Genomic DNA, 15,321 nt, shown 5'->3' with positions numbered 1-15,321 from the left:
TCCCCCCGGGACGGCAGCGATCGCATCAGAGGTCGGGGATGGAGTGGTCCATGGCCGACTTCACCAGCCCTGCCGAGAGCCTGCGCACAAGGATGGGTGCTCAGTGGGGGGAGCCCATGGGTCCCCTTGGGGGGCCCCGTGGGGCCACAGCAGGGTGGGGGTGGGCACCGCGGCCCCACGGTCTCACCGTTTGACCATGTGCTCATAGATCACGGTGGGGATGATGGTCAGCGTGACCACGTTCCCGGCCCCTGACAGCACCTCCGTGAGCTGCTTATCCTGTGGGAGAAAGCAAGTGGGTCCCATGGGGTGCCCGGCTCTGCCCACCATCCCGTGGCAGCTCCTTACGGCTCCCCTGGCCAGATCCTGGGCACCCCCGGGTGTGTTCTGCACCGCCGGTTGTGCACGGCCCCTACCTTCATGCCGATGACGTTCTGGCCGTTCACCTCGCAGATGTAGTGGTGGGTGAGGAGGCCGTTGCGGGCAGCAGAGCTGTCCTTGGCCAGCGACACGATTTTCCCCTTCTTGACCACGATGCCGATGTTGCCGCTGCTATCCTTGTGCACGGTGACGGTGCGCTGGAAAGGCCTGCGGGGAAAGCGCGGTCAGCACCGGCACCGCTGCTGGCACCGCTGCCGGCACTGCCCGCCCGCCTGCTCACCTGTCCCGCACCACCATGACAATTTTCTCCGGGGACGCCTTCTTCAGCACCCGCTGCGCCTTGTCGCTGCTCCAGCCCGTGCAGTTCTTGCCATCAATCTGCAGGATCTGGTCACCGAAGCGCAGCCCCACCAGCGCTGCCGGCGAGTTGGCCTTCACCAGCTGCACGAAGATGCCCTGGGGACACGGGGGGAGCGATGACACGGGGCTGGCACGGGGACTCAGTGGCTGTGCCATGCCATGTACCATGCTATAGCACGCCATGTTGTGCCGTGCTGCACCGTGGCATGCTGTGCCATTTAATGCCACACATTGCTATGCCATGATGCACCGTGCCATGTCACGCTGCACTGTACTGTCATGCCTGTGCCATGCTGCGCCCTGCCTTGCCATGCAACGTCATGCCATGCTCCCCCACACCACGCTATGGTGCACCACACCGTGCTGTGCCATGCCACGGTGCACCACGCCGTGCCGTGCCACGCTGTGCCATGCCGTGCACGGCCCCGCGCCAGCCCAGCCCCTTCACCTGGTCGATGTTTTTCAGCTGCAGCCCCGTCTTGCCCCGCTCGTCCTTGCAGAGGTGGATCTCCCGCACGCCCGGCTTAATCTCTGCCCGGCGCAGCCCCGCGTTGTTCCCACTCAGGGGGGCGACGAGCTGGCCCGGGGGGGCCCGGTGGGTGTCAGCGCCTGCGATGGAGCCGGGGGTCAGTGGGGCCAGCGGGGGCACGGGGCCCTGCACACATCAGCCCTCGGGGGGATGCTGCATCCCTTCCCCGGGCAGGATGCGGCCCCGGAGAGACCCCCCCCCCCGTCAGCAGGGATGCTGTGGCACGGGGGGGAGCCCCGCGCAGGGCAGGTGAGAGCCACCAGCCCAGGCACCTACAGTGCTGCCTTCCGGGAGCAGGTTCTTCTGGATCTCCTCGCTGGAGAGGGAGAGCCCCATGTAGTTCTCCAGCTCGGCCAGGTTGGGGTACAGCACGGGCGGCGCTGCGGGACACACCAAGGGCGGCCTCAGCTCGTGGGGTCCCCAACCCATGGCCATTGCCTCCCCCCTGGGAGCCCCCCGGGACCATGGGCCAGCGGAAAGAAACCCCCAAATCCCATTCCCTACCCATGCACCGAACTGCAAGGGGTCTCAGCTGAGCCCCCCTGCACGGTGAGCACCGCTCCCCCCCACCCTCAGACAGCCCCTCGACAGGGAAAGCCGATCGCAACCCACGTTACCGGTGCCCGAGACGAGCTTCGGCTTGTCCGTGACCACCGTCGTGGCGGGGGTCCTCACCCCGGCAGCTGCCTGTGCCTGCCAAGAGACGGGGTTTGCTCGAGGCTGTGCCCCCCAGCCCTGGGGACCCTCTGAGAGCAGGGACCCATCGGGGTCTGTTCACCCCCCCATAACGCTGCTGCGCTGACACTGACCTGTAAGATCTGGTGGCCCTTCATGTCCTCCAGGGACGGGTAGAGCGTTGCCATCGCTGCTGCTGCCACAGCCGTGCCTGGGGATGAGGCGGTTCGGGGACGGGGCGGTTCAGGGACGGGGTGCCTCTCCCCGAGCACCCCTCCCAGCCCACGTGCCTGGCTCCGTGTGCTGTCACCCAGGGCCTCCAGTGTGACTCAGGGTCATGTCACTGGGGCCACCGCCTCCACCACTTCCCGGCAGCTGGGACACAGGCGGCTGCGTGCCGGGCACGAGCACCCCAGGCATCGCTTGGCTGGCGGTGGGTCCCGCTCCCCATGTCCACCTGCCCAGCGGGGCCATTCCAGCATCACCCAGACACGGGAGCGGGATGTCCCATGGGAACAGCCCCTTCAGTTGCTCCTCACAGTCCCCTCTGCCCCCCAATGCGCCTCATGCTGTGCCCACAGCAAGCCTCTGCCACCCAGCCCTGCCCCACAGCATTGTGTGCCCCAAAACGCATCGTCCAAAACTCGGGGCGTAGGGGCCAAATCCAGACCCAGCTCTGAGCCCCATGGGAACCGGGCAGGATCCCACACACAGCCCAGGGACCGCAGCAGCATCCCCAGATGGGCGAGACCCCCAGAGCCCAACCCTGGCACCCCTGGACTCACCTGCCAACAGCTCCTGGCTCCCTGTGCCACCCTCTGCCTGGCCCCGGAGCTTTTATAGCCGTGGCTGGCCCAGGGAGGGGCCAGGCAGCCTCAGCTGACCGACACCCCCGCCAGGTAGGGCACAGGTGAGGAAGAGGAAGAGGAAGGTGAAGCCAAAGCTGCACAGGGCCCCGGAACTGCAGAGATGGGGATGGGGACAGGGATTGGGATAGCTTTCTGTGGGTTCGGGCATCCTGGGGGAGCAGGGATGGCTGTGCCCTCCTCCCCCCCCAGCCACTATGGTGGCCCCCCCCTCCCACTGCATCACCACTCCTGCCGGCACCAGCACATGGCTTGGCCCCACCGTAGCCCTTACGCCCCAGCCCGGGCCACCGCAGCTCGGTGCCCCAGACCAGGGACTGAGGGTGCTGCCGGGGCAGGGGGGGGGCGGGTTGAAGTGGGGTGCCCCACTGTGAGCAGCCCTGCGTGGGTGGCTGCCTCCCGCTGACACCTCGCTGCCTGGGCACGTGGGGCTGACGTGGCCGTGACCGGGATGCCGTGTCCCGCACCCTTCCAGTCGTCACTGGTGGCCTCGGGGCACGCACCAGGCGTGACGGCCCCGTGGGAGTCCCACGCCGCAGGTGGAAAAACTGAGCGAGGGCAGAGCTCGCTTGAGTCAGGGCACGGGGCGGACGCGGGCATCCCACTGCCATGGGACATTGCCGCGTCACCCTGGGATCCAGACTTTGAGTACCCACCTGCGACATCCCACTGCCGGCACCGGCGATGCCACGGGCCACCGTGTTCCCAGGAGCCGGGCAGCAGGGTCCTGTGGGCACCCAGCTGGGCCCAGCGCCGGTGGCAGCAGCCTAGGACCTCGCCGGCATGGGGACAGCCCTGCTACGGAGCAGCAGCCGGGCACATCCCAGCTCCCTGCGCCTCCGCTCCTGCGTGCCAGGCCAGGAGGAAGCGTTTTATTTACTGGTGTTATTTTTAGCCCGACAGTGCCCGGCTGCCTCAGCCAGCCCGGGCTGAGAGCGGCTCGACCGCTGATACACACAGCCAGGAGCAGGGGCAGGGAGCCGTCCTACAGCACCCAGAGAAGGATGGGTCCCGGGGGGTCTGTGCCTGCCCCAAAACCCTCATCCCTACCAAACCGGAGCTGGAAGGACCCGCACCCCATCTGCATTTGTGGGTGCTACGGGAGCTGCCGCAGGGAGCTGCGTGCTGAGGGCACCGGGCTCCCCCCAGCCTCCCGCCAGCCCTGGCTTATCTCCAGCCAGAAGCCACGGCACTGCCTGGCACCGGTTAATAATTAAAGCAAAAAGCTTTGCAGGAAGAGAAACCCAAGCTCGCCTTGAGTTTCCGCCTAGAAGTAGTTGCAGCAAAGGGCAGAGCATGATGCTGGCGCCCCAGCAGCTCCCCGTTCTGCTTAACTGAGCAGCAACTAAGGGCAGTGCTTGGCCCGAATCCCACACGACCCTGTGCAAGCATTGGTGTTCCCGAATGCAGCCCAGGGAGCAGAGCTGCTCCTGCCCCATGGCCGCTGTTCCCTCCGGCGCCTTCCCCAGCCTCCCCAGGCCCTCGTTAAACACAAACTTTGCTCCCAACAAACCCGTTCAGGAGCTGGGACTTGCTGCATTATCGATCGTGGCCGCGTTATCGATCGTGGCCGCGTTATCGACCGTGGCAAATGGAGCAAAGGCCGTTTGCGGAGGAGCTGGGTGCTGGCACGTAGCGGTGCCCGAGCAGCACCTATGCCGTGAGCCACGCAACGTTCCCCAGCCGCCGGCAGCAAACTGCGGCAGCAAAGACCAGAAGCAGGGGGCTCAGGGAGCCCTGCCGACCAGGCGCGCTGCGGGATCACTAAGAAAGGCACCGAAAAAACCCCAAGAGGCTTTTCGGGTCCGTGGTGATCTGGCCTGCAAATACCGGCTGCTGGATGTGCCATGTCAGACGTTGCAATGTCCAGCCTCCAAAGAGGACTGAAATAAACGTATAGAGACGTATCGATATGCTTCTCCGGAGCTGGAGGGACCCTGGGAGCACACGTCCGTCTGCCCTTCACGCTCCCAGTCCAGGCTGAGTCACAACCGCAACGGCAAGAGGCTGTGAGGGCAACGCTTAATAGGTTATGGAAAGGCAATTAATTATGCAAATTCCAACAGGCCACCATCACCTTCCCGCAGAGCCCAGCGAGCCCCAGGCATCCCTCTGTGCTCCCAGGGCCAAGCACCCGAGCCTCACCCCAAAGCAAGCCAGCACAGCCAGAGGCCGGCCCTTCCTGCTGCCACAGCACTCTGCGAGCCCGGCACAGCACCCACAGCACCCTGCGAGCCTGGCACAGCACCCTGTGAGCCCGGCATGGCTTCCCAGCACAGCACCCACAGCACCCCGTGAGCCCAGCACGGCACCCACTGTGCTGAGCGACAGACAGGCGAGGGAAAAACCTCCAAGACACAGGGTTGAGAAAAGCCAGCATAAAGCGTTTTTATTGCAATAATAAAACTTGATACCTTTATGCGGTGGAGAAGGAAGTGAACGGCGGCAATTTCTCTTACCAAATCACTAGGCAGGGCGGAGGGAAGGGGCAGATAGGACAGCAGCGGGGGAAGCTATGCATCGTATGAGACCAGACAAGCGGCGATGACCAGCATCAGGTGTCAGGAGAGAACGGTCAGGTGTGCTCAGACCGGGGACAACTGGGGTCTGATGTTTCCTTTCCAGGGGGGGAAAGAGGGGACAGGGGTGTTTTCTTTGAGCTGACTCCCCACCAGCCCCGCCACCTCCCCTGTAGACAGCACCTTCCGTTTGTCTGCTGTTTTCCTTTTTCTTTAAAGAAAGCTCAATGTAAGCTACTGAATTTTCAGGGTGTGGTGGAGCTCTGATGGAAACCCATCTCCATGAATCTGAAAGCGGGCTGGGGGAGAGGGGGGAAGGAAGGTCCACCGTGAGATGGCAGAGTGAAGCAGGGGCAGAGCAGCCCCCCCTTCCCGGGAGCAAACCCACAGTGCCCGCAGCGATGCTGCGCCCTCCTCGGGGAGCAGGGAAAGGACACGCTGCTCCCTCGCTGCCCCGGTTCCAGGCAGGGTACCTACACACAATCCTAGCGCTACTTTGCTCTCCGCATCCATTCAGCCTCGACAGCCTCACTCTGCTATGGCTTTTGCAGCAGCAGCAATTTCTGGTTTGAAAACACCATAGAGATCTGCACCAAAACGAGTAACTAACAGGTTTCCTTTTGTTCAAATGACTCCTATCTAAGGTCAGCCCATCTGCGTGCTACTGGTAAAACGTAGTCTACACCTGGAACAAAAATAAGATTAAGAACTTGACCCAAAAAGAGTTGAGGTTTATGGCGTATAGTTTAAAAAGACATAAAAACACGATACAAGGAGGAAGAGTCAGACGCAAAGCTTAGTGACCAAAGGCATTCAATCAAGGTGTAAGGTTATACAATGAGTGTAGTGGACTATCAGGAAAAGCTCCGTACAAAGTCATGTGCACTCTTCTTGAAGCTGAGATTCTGGATTCCTCCATGTGCCAAACCTGCTGGGAGAGAGGAGAGGCAGCGTGACAAAGCTGCCCGCCTGCCCGCGGAGGAAACCCGGCAGAGGAGGGAGCGCGCTCCCGAAACGGTGGTCTCACCGCACACCGCGCCGTTCGCTCAAAGCAGAAGTCAAGCCCCGATTACAGGGGGGAGCACAGCGCAGCCCCATCCCACCTGCACTGCAGGACCCATGCACCCCAGAGCACAGCCCCATCCCACCTGCACTGCAGGACCCATGCACCCCAGAGCGCAGCCCCGTCCCGCCCGCACCGCAGGACCCATGCACCCCAGAGCGCAGCCCCATCCCACCTGCACTGCAGGACCCATGCACCCCAGAGCGCAGCCCCATCCCACCTGCACTGCAGGACCCATGCACCCCAGAGCGCAGCCCCGTCCCGCCCGCACCGCAGGACCCATGCACCCTAGAGTGCAGCCGCGTCCCGCCTGCACTGCCGGGCCCATGCACCCCAGAGCGCAGCCCCGTCCCGCCCGCACCATGGGACCCATGCACCCCAGAGCGCAGCCCCGTCCCGCCCGCACCGCCAGGCCCATGCACCAGCGGCAAGAGAGGCACGAGGGGGAGCGGGCAGCCGAGCCCAGCAGTGCAGCAACACAATGCAAGGAACCCGAGGCATGGTCAGCCAACACCGCAACGCCTCCATAGCATGAACCCGCTCTGCCAGGCTGGGAACTTTGCTCGTACCACCATAACGATCCCCAGCTCACCAGCCTCCTGAGAGCAACTTCTACCCACAGCCAGAAACCTGCCCGCTCCTTCTCATACCCCGCCACTGCCACCACCTCCATCCCACCTCCCCACACTAGCCTGAGACAAAAGACGGGGGCCTTGAGTCACCCCCAAGCCACAACGCTCCCTGTCGGCAGCTGCCCCTCCTTACCCGAGGACAGGGTGCTGGGGTAGGTCATTCCAATTTCATGAGCTCCACATCAAAAATTAGAGTGGCGTTTGGTGGGATGATCCCTGGGTGGCCAGTAGAGCCGTAGGCGTAATCTGGGGAGATGGTCATCTTTGCCCGCTGACCAACGCTCATCTGGGGCAGGGAAAGAAACACAGGGATGTCAGGAGATGGGCACAATCACCGGGGACACAGACCTGTCCCCACTCCTTTCCCTACACTGGGCAAGAGCAAGGACCCAGGCTGGACAAACCGGAGGAGATGGAAGAGGAATGGGAAGAGCATCAGAAGGCAAAGGCAGGCAGCACGGGCTGAAAAAGGAGCAGGGCTTGAGATGTCCTTCACGCAAGTCAAGGCAGGGAATGCCAGGCCATTCTCTACAGCCACCGGCACCCTTGTGCCACACTACCCAGCGGCGCACGGAGCTGGCCACAGTCATGCATGCAGGAGCCAAAGTTGCACCGTGCCCACCAGCCCTCCCTCTGCGTGGGCTTCACAGCCCGGGAGCCGACTCCACTCGGAGCGGGAGGCCTGAGCGCTCCCCGCCGCGTTCGTTCCGAGCTGACTCAGTAGAGAAATGTCACTGCTGAGTCACCGACGTGCCGTAGGTGTTCCTGGGGCCCGGCCCTGCTCCATTCCTGCCATCTGGCAGGTGGCAATGCAGAAGGTGATATTCACACCCACACCTCCCAGCGCCGAGGGGGCGGAGGGGTGGAAAACACAGGGGAACGAAATTAAAAAAAAAAAAAAAAAAAAAAAAAAAGAAAAGAAAATAGAGAACGAGCTGCACACAGTGATTTCTGCCCACGCTGCAGCTCCCCAGGCGCACGGCTCTGCGCAGCCCTGCAAGGGAGACCGTGAGGCGGAGAAGCACCGGGCACCTGAGCGACTCCTTCCTCCCAGCCACGGATCACCTCCTGCTTGCCCATCACGAACTTGAACGGCTTGTTCCTGTCGCGGGAGGAATCAAACTTCTTCCCATCCTCCAGCATACCTGGGGAGAGAGGGAGGGAGACGACGGTGACACGGGGACAGAGCCACGCAGGCCTGCGTGAAACAGGCTGTGACCTGGCAGCCTCAGCAGGTGACAGTCACCCCTGGGAGAGCTCATGTGGCCCTGAGTCAAAGATGTTTCTCAGCTCAGCCTCCTTTCCCCTGAGGAAACACCTGCACAGGGCAGCTTGGAGGGGAAAATCCCCACCAGCACCCCCCGGGGCATCATCCAGCCCAGCAGAAGCAGCCCTGGGGCAGGGCAGGATTGCTCCTGGCTGCTTCGACCCAGAGAGAAGCTCTCCTCTGGGCTGGGACCGAGGACAGATGAGGGGAGCAGATGGAGGGGCAGGGAGGTAAGAACCTTCCCCACCTTGCAGCAGTGCTGCCAGCCGTTTTGCAGGCAGCAGGATCAGGCATGGCGCTTCCCATCCCACCAGCAAACACACCTCCCGCTCCTCACCATGGGCAGGCTTCCATCCTCGGGCACCCAAAACAGAGTCAGGGCTCCAGTGCCCCACCTCGGCTGCTGCCGGCCTCCAGCCCTCCCCGTACCCAGCTGCATCCCACTGGTCTTCAGCCAAATCACTCCCGTACCCAGGAACGACGACGGGGAGAGGCAGCACCCAGCACTAGATACACGTGCCCAGGGCAGCCCTCGTTCCCCCGGCACACGCCGCATGGTGAGGGCTGAGCGAGGCTGATATCCCCAGGGCTAAATATAACTCCCCAACACGAGCAAAGGAGGAATTTCCTCCCCTCCCTTGCTCCCTGCCTGACCTTCTTGGGGAATCTCCGAGCCAGAGCTGCCTTATAGGAGCAGCAACTCCACTGGCCGGCGGAGTTGCTGCTCCTATAAGGCAGCTCCAGCTCCACGTTAACACAGCCAGTGCCCTGTACAATAAGAGCAATATTAAACTCTCCTCCAAACTCTTCTCACTTCTTCACTTTTCAAAACAGCCCAAAAACCTGTTTTCCTGGCTGGAAACCGCTCTATAGTCTTGAAAAACCAACCTCGCCCAGCAATGCATGGGGCACCGTGATTTCCCTTCACCAGGGCACTGCCCACGGGCAAGAGAAAACGCATCTGTGCAAAAGATGGGACGGGGCATCTCAGGCCCGGCTCGCACCACGACGGCGGCCAGAGCAAATGGCACACAGACACAGGCAGCCACAGCGATGGGAGACACTGAAGGGAAAGAAGGGAATGGGAAATAATACATCACCTTTGCAGGGGCAACAAGCACCGAAACCTCCGGGCTGCAGGAAGATGCAGGGGGTGGGGGCCGGCAGCCCACCTTTCTCTCAGGGAGTAGAATTAAGCTTTTAATTTCACAGAAAGCAAAAATTCCCTCTCCAGGGCTTTGAGCATCAGCTCAGCCAGTCACGCTGTAGCCCTGGACTTTGGAATAGTAAATCTGGAGTTTTCTCATTTCCTCCCTCCAGGATAAACCTCTTGTCGCTGAACCTGTTTCCAGCCCTGTCTGGCACCGCTCCCCGCTCCCGTCCGCTGGCCTTCCTCCCGCCCGGCGGGGACGCTGGCAGCAGGGACACAGGGCAGGCCACGCCGGCTGGCACAGGCAGCGCCGCTTGGCCGTGACACGAGCTGACCCTGAGCTCAGCTCTGAGCCCTCAGGCATCGCAACGAGCTGGGGTGGCTGCACAAGGACAGAGGGGACAGCTCTGTGCATGCCGCACTTCTCCCCGGGTGCCCGCAGAGGCAAAACCCTGGGGGCCACGTGGCACCGCACAACTCCCCTGCTTGCTGCGGCAAACGGGGACCCATGGGACGCCCGCGGGGCACCCGCTGCCTGCAGAAGTGCATCTCCTTTAATGCCGCAGCCAGGGGAACATACAGGCACCATCAAGGGTGCAGGAACGGACAGCACTGCCCACCCCTGCCGCCGAGCTCACCTATCCAAATCTGGCCTCGGGAAGCATTTTGGAGCCGGCAGCACCCCAGAGGCAGGAGAGAGGGATTCATGGACTAAGGTGGTTGCAGCAGCCCGGGGGGATCGACCACTCGGGCTTCCCCCAGCCCAGGATGGCCAAGGTCGCACATGGGAGCTTGTCCCTGCTCCCCGGCATGGGGCTGCTGCGCTCTCCCCATCATGCCAGCGGGGAAAACAAAGACGGTCCGATGCTTCGGAGACAGCATCCTCATCTCAGGCACGCTCGCGAGGCTCCCGGGAGATTTCTCCAGCCCTGGACAAGTATGAGCAACCATTTCCTCATCCCTGCCATCCCCGAGCAAGGAGATAACAAGATCTTAAAGCTATTACAGAGGCAAAGCATCCTCTGGCAAAAGCAGTTGCCCTGCCAGAGTCCCAGGAGCAGCAGCCAGCCCCCGGCACATCCCGGCTCGTCGCAGCCGCCAGCAGGGCTCCTTGCTTGCCACCACCAGTCCCGCAAGGAGGACAGAGCCCATGGAGATGGGTTACGGAGACCCACCTGCCCCGGCTCCCACCCTGAAAGATTTGACCGCCCCCAAACATCTCAGCAGGGCTATACGGGCACCGAGGGGTCTCGGGGGAACCGCAGTGAGGAAGAGCACGGAGCCCTGCGGCCAGGGCTGCAGTAGTTGTGGGACGGAATGGGGGGTTCTGGAGAGCAGCCGGATGGGCAGGCAGCGCGGCACTGCCAGGTCTCTGCCACACTTGGCAGGCAGCAGCCGGGAGACGCCGGCTGCAACGTGCGACTTGGCTCCGGTCCCCCCTGGGCGGGCAGAGGCAGCGGAGAGCGGCGCTGGAGCAGGCAGGCAGAGGCAGCCCCTGAGATAAACCTGCAGGTTCGGGTTTTGCCGGGTGGGGTGCGGAGCCCCACTCACGTCCCCTCCATCCCCTCCATCGGCACCTGGGGTGCTGATCCTCGGCATGGCCATTGCCTGCACGGAGCTGGCTTCCCGAGGAGAGGCAGGGAGAGACCCGGAGCAGGCGCCTCTGCTCCAGCTGGAGGAAGGGACACGATGGGAAACCGTTCCCAAAAGCCCTGGGATACCCGGCATGCTCCAACCCCCTGCGTCAGGACAGGGCTGCCCAGCTAAGGTTAAATCCTGCCTCCACCAGCAACCCCTGCCAGACGCTTTACATCCCAGGGCCTGAGCTGCCTTCCCATCACCCATCCTACCCCCATTGCCACCCACAGCTGGATGCGGGAGGGGGCTCTGCCCACCATTCTCCATGGCCTGGCAGGAGAGAGGACCCCCTGCACAGGCAGGGAAGGGATGCTTCAGGAGAAGGCGCTGAGCTCCCACAACCCACCGACCGGACGTCGTACGCCTCGGTAGGAAATGTCTCGCGACCACAGAGTGTTTGCTGCTGCTGTGTGAGCGTGGCAGCACCCAGACGCAGCGGGGAGAGCACCACCGCACCAGGTGCCATGCAGACAACAGGAAGAGACGGCAGCCGAGGCTGCGTCCAGCCCGCGCGGCAATGCACGGGTGCTGGGGAAGGACGGCGGTCCCCTCTGCGCTATCCTGCTGGAGAAGGCCAGTTTTCTCTAGTATCCCTGCCAGCATTTCCACCCCCTGCTCCAAGCCCACCTTCCTCCGACGCACAACAAGCTGGGTGCGCTTTGCCACTCGGGCAAAAGCCGTTTGGCCAAGCCAAGTCAGACTCACTCCCGTCCCGGCGCTCCCCAGCATGACCACGGGCCCCCATTTTCCCTCCAGAAGCACAGTGGGGTGGCCGTGGTCTCCCCACACTCTCCGCAGCCCCCGTGCGCTCAGACAGCAGCTCCCCCTTGCACCAGCTCTCTTCACCCCCCAGCCTGCTCCTGGGGAGCACAATATCCAGCCCCGGCAGCACTCTGGCGCACCGCAGGAGCCCCAACCGTGCCAGCACAGCATCCCACTCTGCCCTGTCTCCCGCCCCAGCAGCCAGACACAGCGGGGTTCAGATCTGCTGGCCCCCAACCCGCACCCCCCTCCCCACCGACTTGCTCCTACGCAGCCCTCCCGCCCCACGCCAGTTGCTGCGAGCAGTCCCGAACACATCAGGGAACTTTATCCTTGATTTAGTTTCTTTAAGAGCCCTTTGTAGCAGATTTCACATCAAAGGCTGTTCCAGACGCCCCGCCGCACGAGCTCTCCAGCAGCGCTCCCCCTGCTCCCCACGGGCTGCAGGCACGACCCTCCCACAAAGAGCGGGGACCGAAGGAGGGGGAAAGGGTCCAATTCCCCCAGCTCCCCCCACGCGCCTCCACCTCCGCAGTCCCAACACGAGCAACTGGCATCTCCGAGGATGCTCCGCTCTCCACCTCCTTCCCCAGCGCTGCCCTCCTGCACCAGGGCCGTCTGTCTGTCCGTCCCTCACCCCTGGGATGAAATGGCTGCTCTCAGTGGGGCCAGACCCCATGGAGCAGTGGCTTGGGCACAGGCAGAAGCAGCAGCAGCCGCCGGACAGCCAACCGAGCCGGCTCCCCACGCTCCCTCACCCTTGGGTCACCGGTGTTTTTTTCCAAAACGTTTTTTAACCAAGTCACTGCACATCCGTAACCCAACGGAGCAAGAGCTGAATCGCCGCACACCCATCATGGTGCACCACGGGCTGGATCTCCCCAGCGCCGGCAGGTTTCCGCGCGGGAGCAAAGGGCAGCCGGCAACGGAGCTGACCTGGAGCTCTGGAAGGAGCCTCGGAGCACGGCACCTCCCGCACCGCGCTCTGCCGCCGTCCCTGATGCTGCTCCGGGATCGGCGAGCACCGTACCGGCCCAGGGAATCAAAGATTTCTAACGTTTCCCGAGAGCCAAGTCCCGCTCCGGCCTCTTGCAGGGCAGGCTGCGGGGAGCCACGCTGCCGACGCAGGCAGCGTTCAGCAACGAAAACGGCATCAGGGCCTGAAGGTGTTTGATTTCTGCTGCCTGCCAAGGCGGGGGCGAGGGGCAGAAGCTGCCTGCAGAGGGAACTGGGGGAATAAAGGCCAAAAGGAGACGATAACAACAAAAAAACAAAAAAAAAAAAAAAAAAAAAAAGGAAGGAAATTAGAGAACCGCTCCCACACGCAGCGGATCGCTGCTGCTGGGGAGGGTCCGTCAGGAGCAAGTCACCACGAAGCGCTTTGCCCGAAGCGCCAGGACGTGGGGACGGGAAGCCGGTGACCCGTGAGCAGCTCTGCCGAGGTGGGGGCCGGAGTCGGGAAGAGCAACAGAGCTCCGGCAGCGCCGCGGGAGGGGAGAGACGGCGCCGGGAGCCGGGAGAGCTGGCAGGCGGCAGGGCTGGCCCACCGGGAGCCACTTGACTGCCTGCCAGCCTCTCTTTGTTCTTCCACCGGCGAAGGAAACGGGGCGGCCGGAGGAGACCGAGCCGCTTCCTCTCCCTCCTGACGAGGGAACGGGAAGGACGGGGGGAGACGGAGGAGAAGCAGATGGGCTGGACGCCCGCCGAGCCCTCCCGGCAGGCAGGGCTGCCCGGGCCCAGCTCCGCAGAGAGGGGCACCCTCGGCCCCTCACCGTGGGCAAGGGGAAAGGCGGAAAGCGCTGGGGCGGGAAGGGGAATCGGTTATTAGCAGAAACAGCCACAAATGGGTCGACTCGTTTTAACCCTGGAGCACAGCGGCCACCCCGCTGAGCCAGAGCTGTTTGAAGGGCGGCCGAGGGGGAGAGGAGACCCCCCAGGGTGAGCCCAAAGCATTTTTCAGAGTCCCAAAGTTGGTTTCTTTCCCCCCTGAGCTCACAGAAGGCTGCTAGAGGACACCGTGCAGAGTATGACCCTCCCCGGCTGTCGGGGAAGCCCCTCATCAAAATACTACGCCCAAACCCCAAACAGCGTTACCCGCACCGGGGTCCCCCCATGGGACTGGTGTCCCACGCTTCCCAGCCCTAAAAACGTCCCCGGGTGGGCTGCGGGTCCGGGTCTGCCCCACGGGCACCCCTGGTGTCACCTCCACAGGGCAGAAGGTGCTGGGGCAGCAGGGACGGTGTCGGGGAGGGGGCTGCACCCCTCTAGGGACCTCTGGCAGGGGGGACCCTGCTCCGATGCAGCAGACCCCGAAGCTCCCGGGGGGGGGGGGCTGACTCGCCGCCAGTGTCCCACGGGAGCACCCAGCGTGGGGGGCTCTCGGCTCAGCCGCTCCACAGCCCGCAGACCTTTGCTGCCCTGGGACCCCCCCCAGGGACCCGCTGGTGCTGGCCAGGGTGCCCCTGCCTGCCTGGGGTGCCCCTGCCTGCCCGGGGTGCCCCTGCCTGCCCCTCAGTCACCCCCTAAGCACCCCCCAGGCCGTTTCCCGGTGCACCCCCAAAAAGAGGCTGGATACGGGTGGGAAAGCCCCCCCCATCGATGGGGCAGCGGTAGAGAGGACTCCCACAGGGACCACCGGGGACTCCCCACGCCCACGGGGCACAGCCAGACCCCCGCACCGGGGCTCAGCCCCCCTCCCCCGCCTCGGGAAAGCCCTCCTGCCCCCCGGGGTGGGCCGGACCCCCCCCGGTTCCCCCGGGGAGCGCGGCGGCCCAACCGGGCCGCCCACACGGCCAGGCCCGGGGTCCCCGCAGGCTGCCGGGGCGGGGCGGGGGGGGTCAGACCCCGCTCCCCCATCGCGTCCCTCGGTCGCCGGGCCAGGCCAGGGCGACCGTCCCCCGGTGGCGGCGGGGCAGCCCCGCCCTGCAGGCCCCGTGGCGGGCGGCACTCACCCGTGTAGTGCACCACGCAGGTCTGGCCGCGCTTGGGGAACGTCCGCCCTGCGGGGAGACACGCACCGTCAGCCCACCGGCACCGGGACCCGCACCGGGACCGGAACCGGGACCCGCACCGAGACCGGGATCCGCAGCGAGACCGGGACCAGGACCGGTCCAGCAAGGAGGGGAGGGAGAAGGGAGGGCATGCCGCGGCTCACCGTCGCCGGGGGCGATGGTCTCCACATGCACGCCCATGCCGGTGCCGGTGCCGGTGCCGGTGCCGTTCGCGCACCCGCAGCGCCCGCAGCCCGAGGGAGGAGGGGCCACGTGTGCGCAGCCGCCGCCGCCGCGCCGCCATAGAGCCCGCCCGCCCGCCGCCTAGAAGGGCCCCGCCCCCGGCCCGCCGCCATCTTCCGCGCTCTCCCCCCCCTCCCCTGCCAGCCTCCTTCCTGCCCGGCCCCGGCCGCCATCTTGGCACCGCGCGGTTGCCGGGGAAACGCGGGGGCCCGCGGTGAGGGACCCCCCCCCCTGCAGGCTTTGCCC

At 64.3% G+C, this 15,321-nt stretch overlaps 2 protein-coding genes across 3 annotated transcripts; both read right to left on the bottom strand.

The window, feature by feature from the left end:
* Nucleotides 1–2,133, bottom strand: SDCBP2 (syndecan binding protein 2). The gene is given in 9 exon segments (XM_050907411.1): nucleotides 1–80; nucleotides 188–279; nucleotides 417–588; nucleotides 662–837; nucleotides 1,190–1,329; nucleotides 1,332–1,350; nucleotides 1,547–1,650; nucleotides 1,888–1,963; nucleotides 2,080–2,133. Coding segments are annotated over 9 exon segments (888 nt in total). The 3' UTR covers nucleotides 1–25.
* A 3,041-nt stretch (nucleotides 2,134–5,174) lies between these two features.
* Nucleotides 5,175–15,067, bottom strand: FKBP1A (FKBP prolyl isomerase 1A). Of its 2 annotated transcripts, none has more exons than XM_050907223.1 (5): nucleotides 14,997–15,067; nucleotides 14,794–14,841; nucleotides 8,058–8,170; nucleotides 7,159–7,311; nucleotides 5,175–6,261 (listed from the first exon to the last, which is right to left on the bottom strand). In XM_050907223.1, the coding sequence occupies exons 1-4, from the start codon at nucleotides 15,031–15,033 to the stop codon at nucleotides 7,183–7,185; spliced, it is 327 nt and encodes a 108-aa protein (XP_050763180.1). In that variant the 5' UTR covers nucleotides 15,034–15,067; the 3' UTR covers nucleotides 5,175–6,261; nucleotides 7,159–7,182. The 2 variants fall into 2 exon arrangements, with proteins under 2 accessions (XP_050763180.1, XP_050763179.1); XM_050907222.1 differs by having other exon boundaries at nucleotides 5,175–6,258.
* Nucleotides 15,068–15,321: the final 254 nt, after the last annotated feature.

The sequence above is a fragment of the Gymnogyps californianus genome, chromosome 17 (assembly GCF_018139145.2).
Source record: "Gymnogyps californianus isolate 813 chromosome 17, ASM1813914v2, whole genome shotgun sequence".
Taxonomy (NCBI): domain Eukaryota; kingdom Metazoa; phylum Chordata; class Aves; order Accipitriformes; family Cathartidae; genus Gymnogyps; species Gymnogyps californianus.
The sequence above is the reverse complement of the archived record's forward strand: the minus strand, read 5'-3'. Positions and strand labels throughout refer to the sequence as shown.

Excerpts from the sequence above, each read along its gene's own strand:
- FKBP1A (XM_050907223.1), bottom strand. The coding sequence starts at position 15,033 with ATGGGCGTGCATGTGGAGACCATCGCCCCCGGCGACG. Across the intron at positions 14,842-14,996 it reads GACCATCGCCCCCGGCGACG|GGCGGACGTTCCCCAAGCGC; the intron begins GTGAGCCGCGGC and ends GTCTCCCCGCAG. Across the intron at positions 7,312-8,057 it reads GGGAGGAAGGAGTCGCTCAG|ATGAGCGTTGGTCAGCGGGC; the intron begins GTGCCCGGTGCT and ends TCCCTGCCCCAG.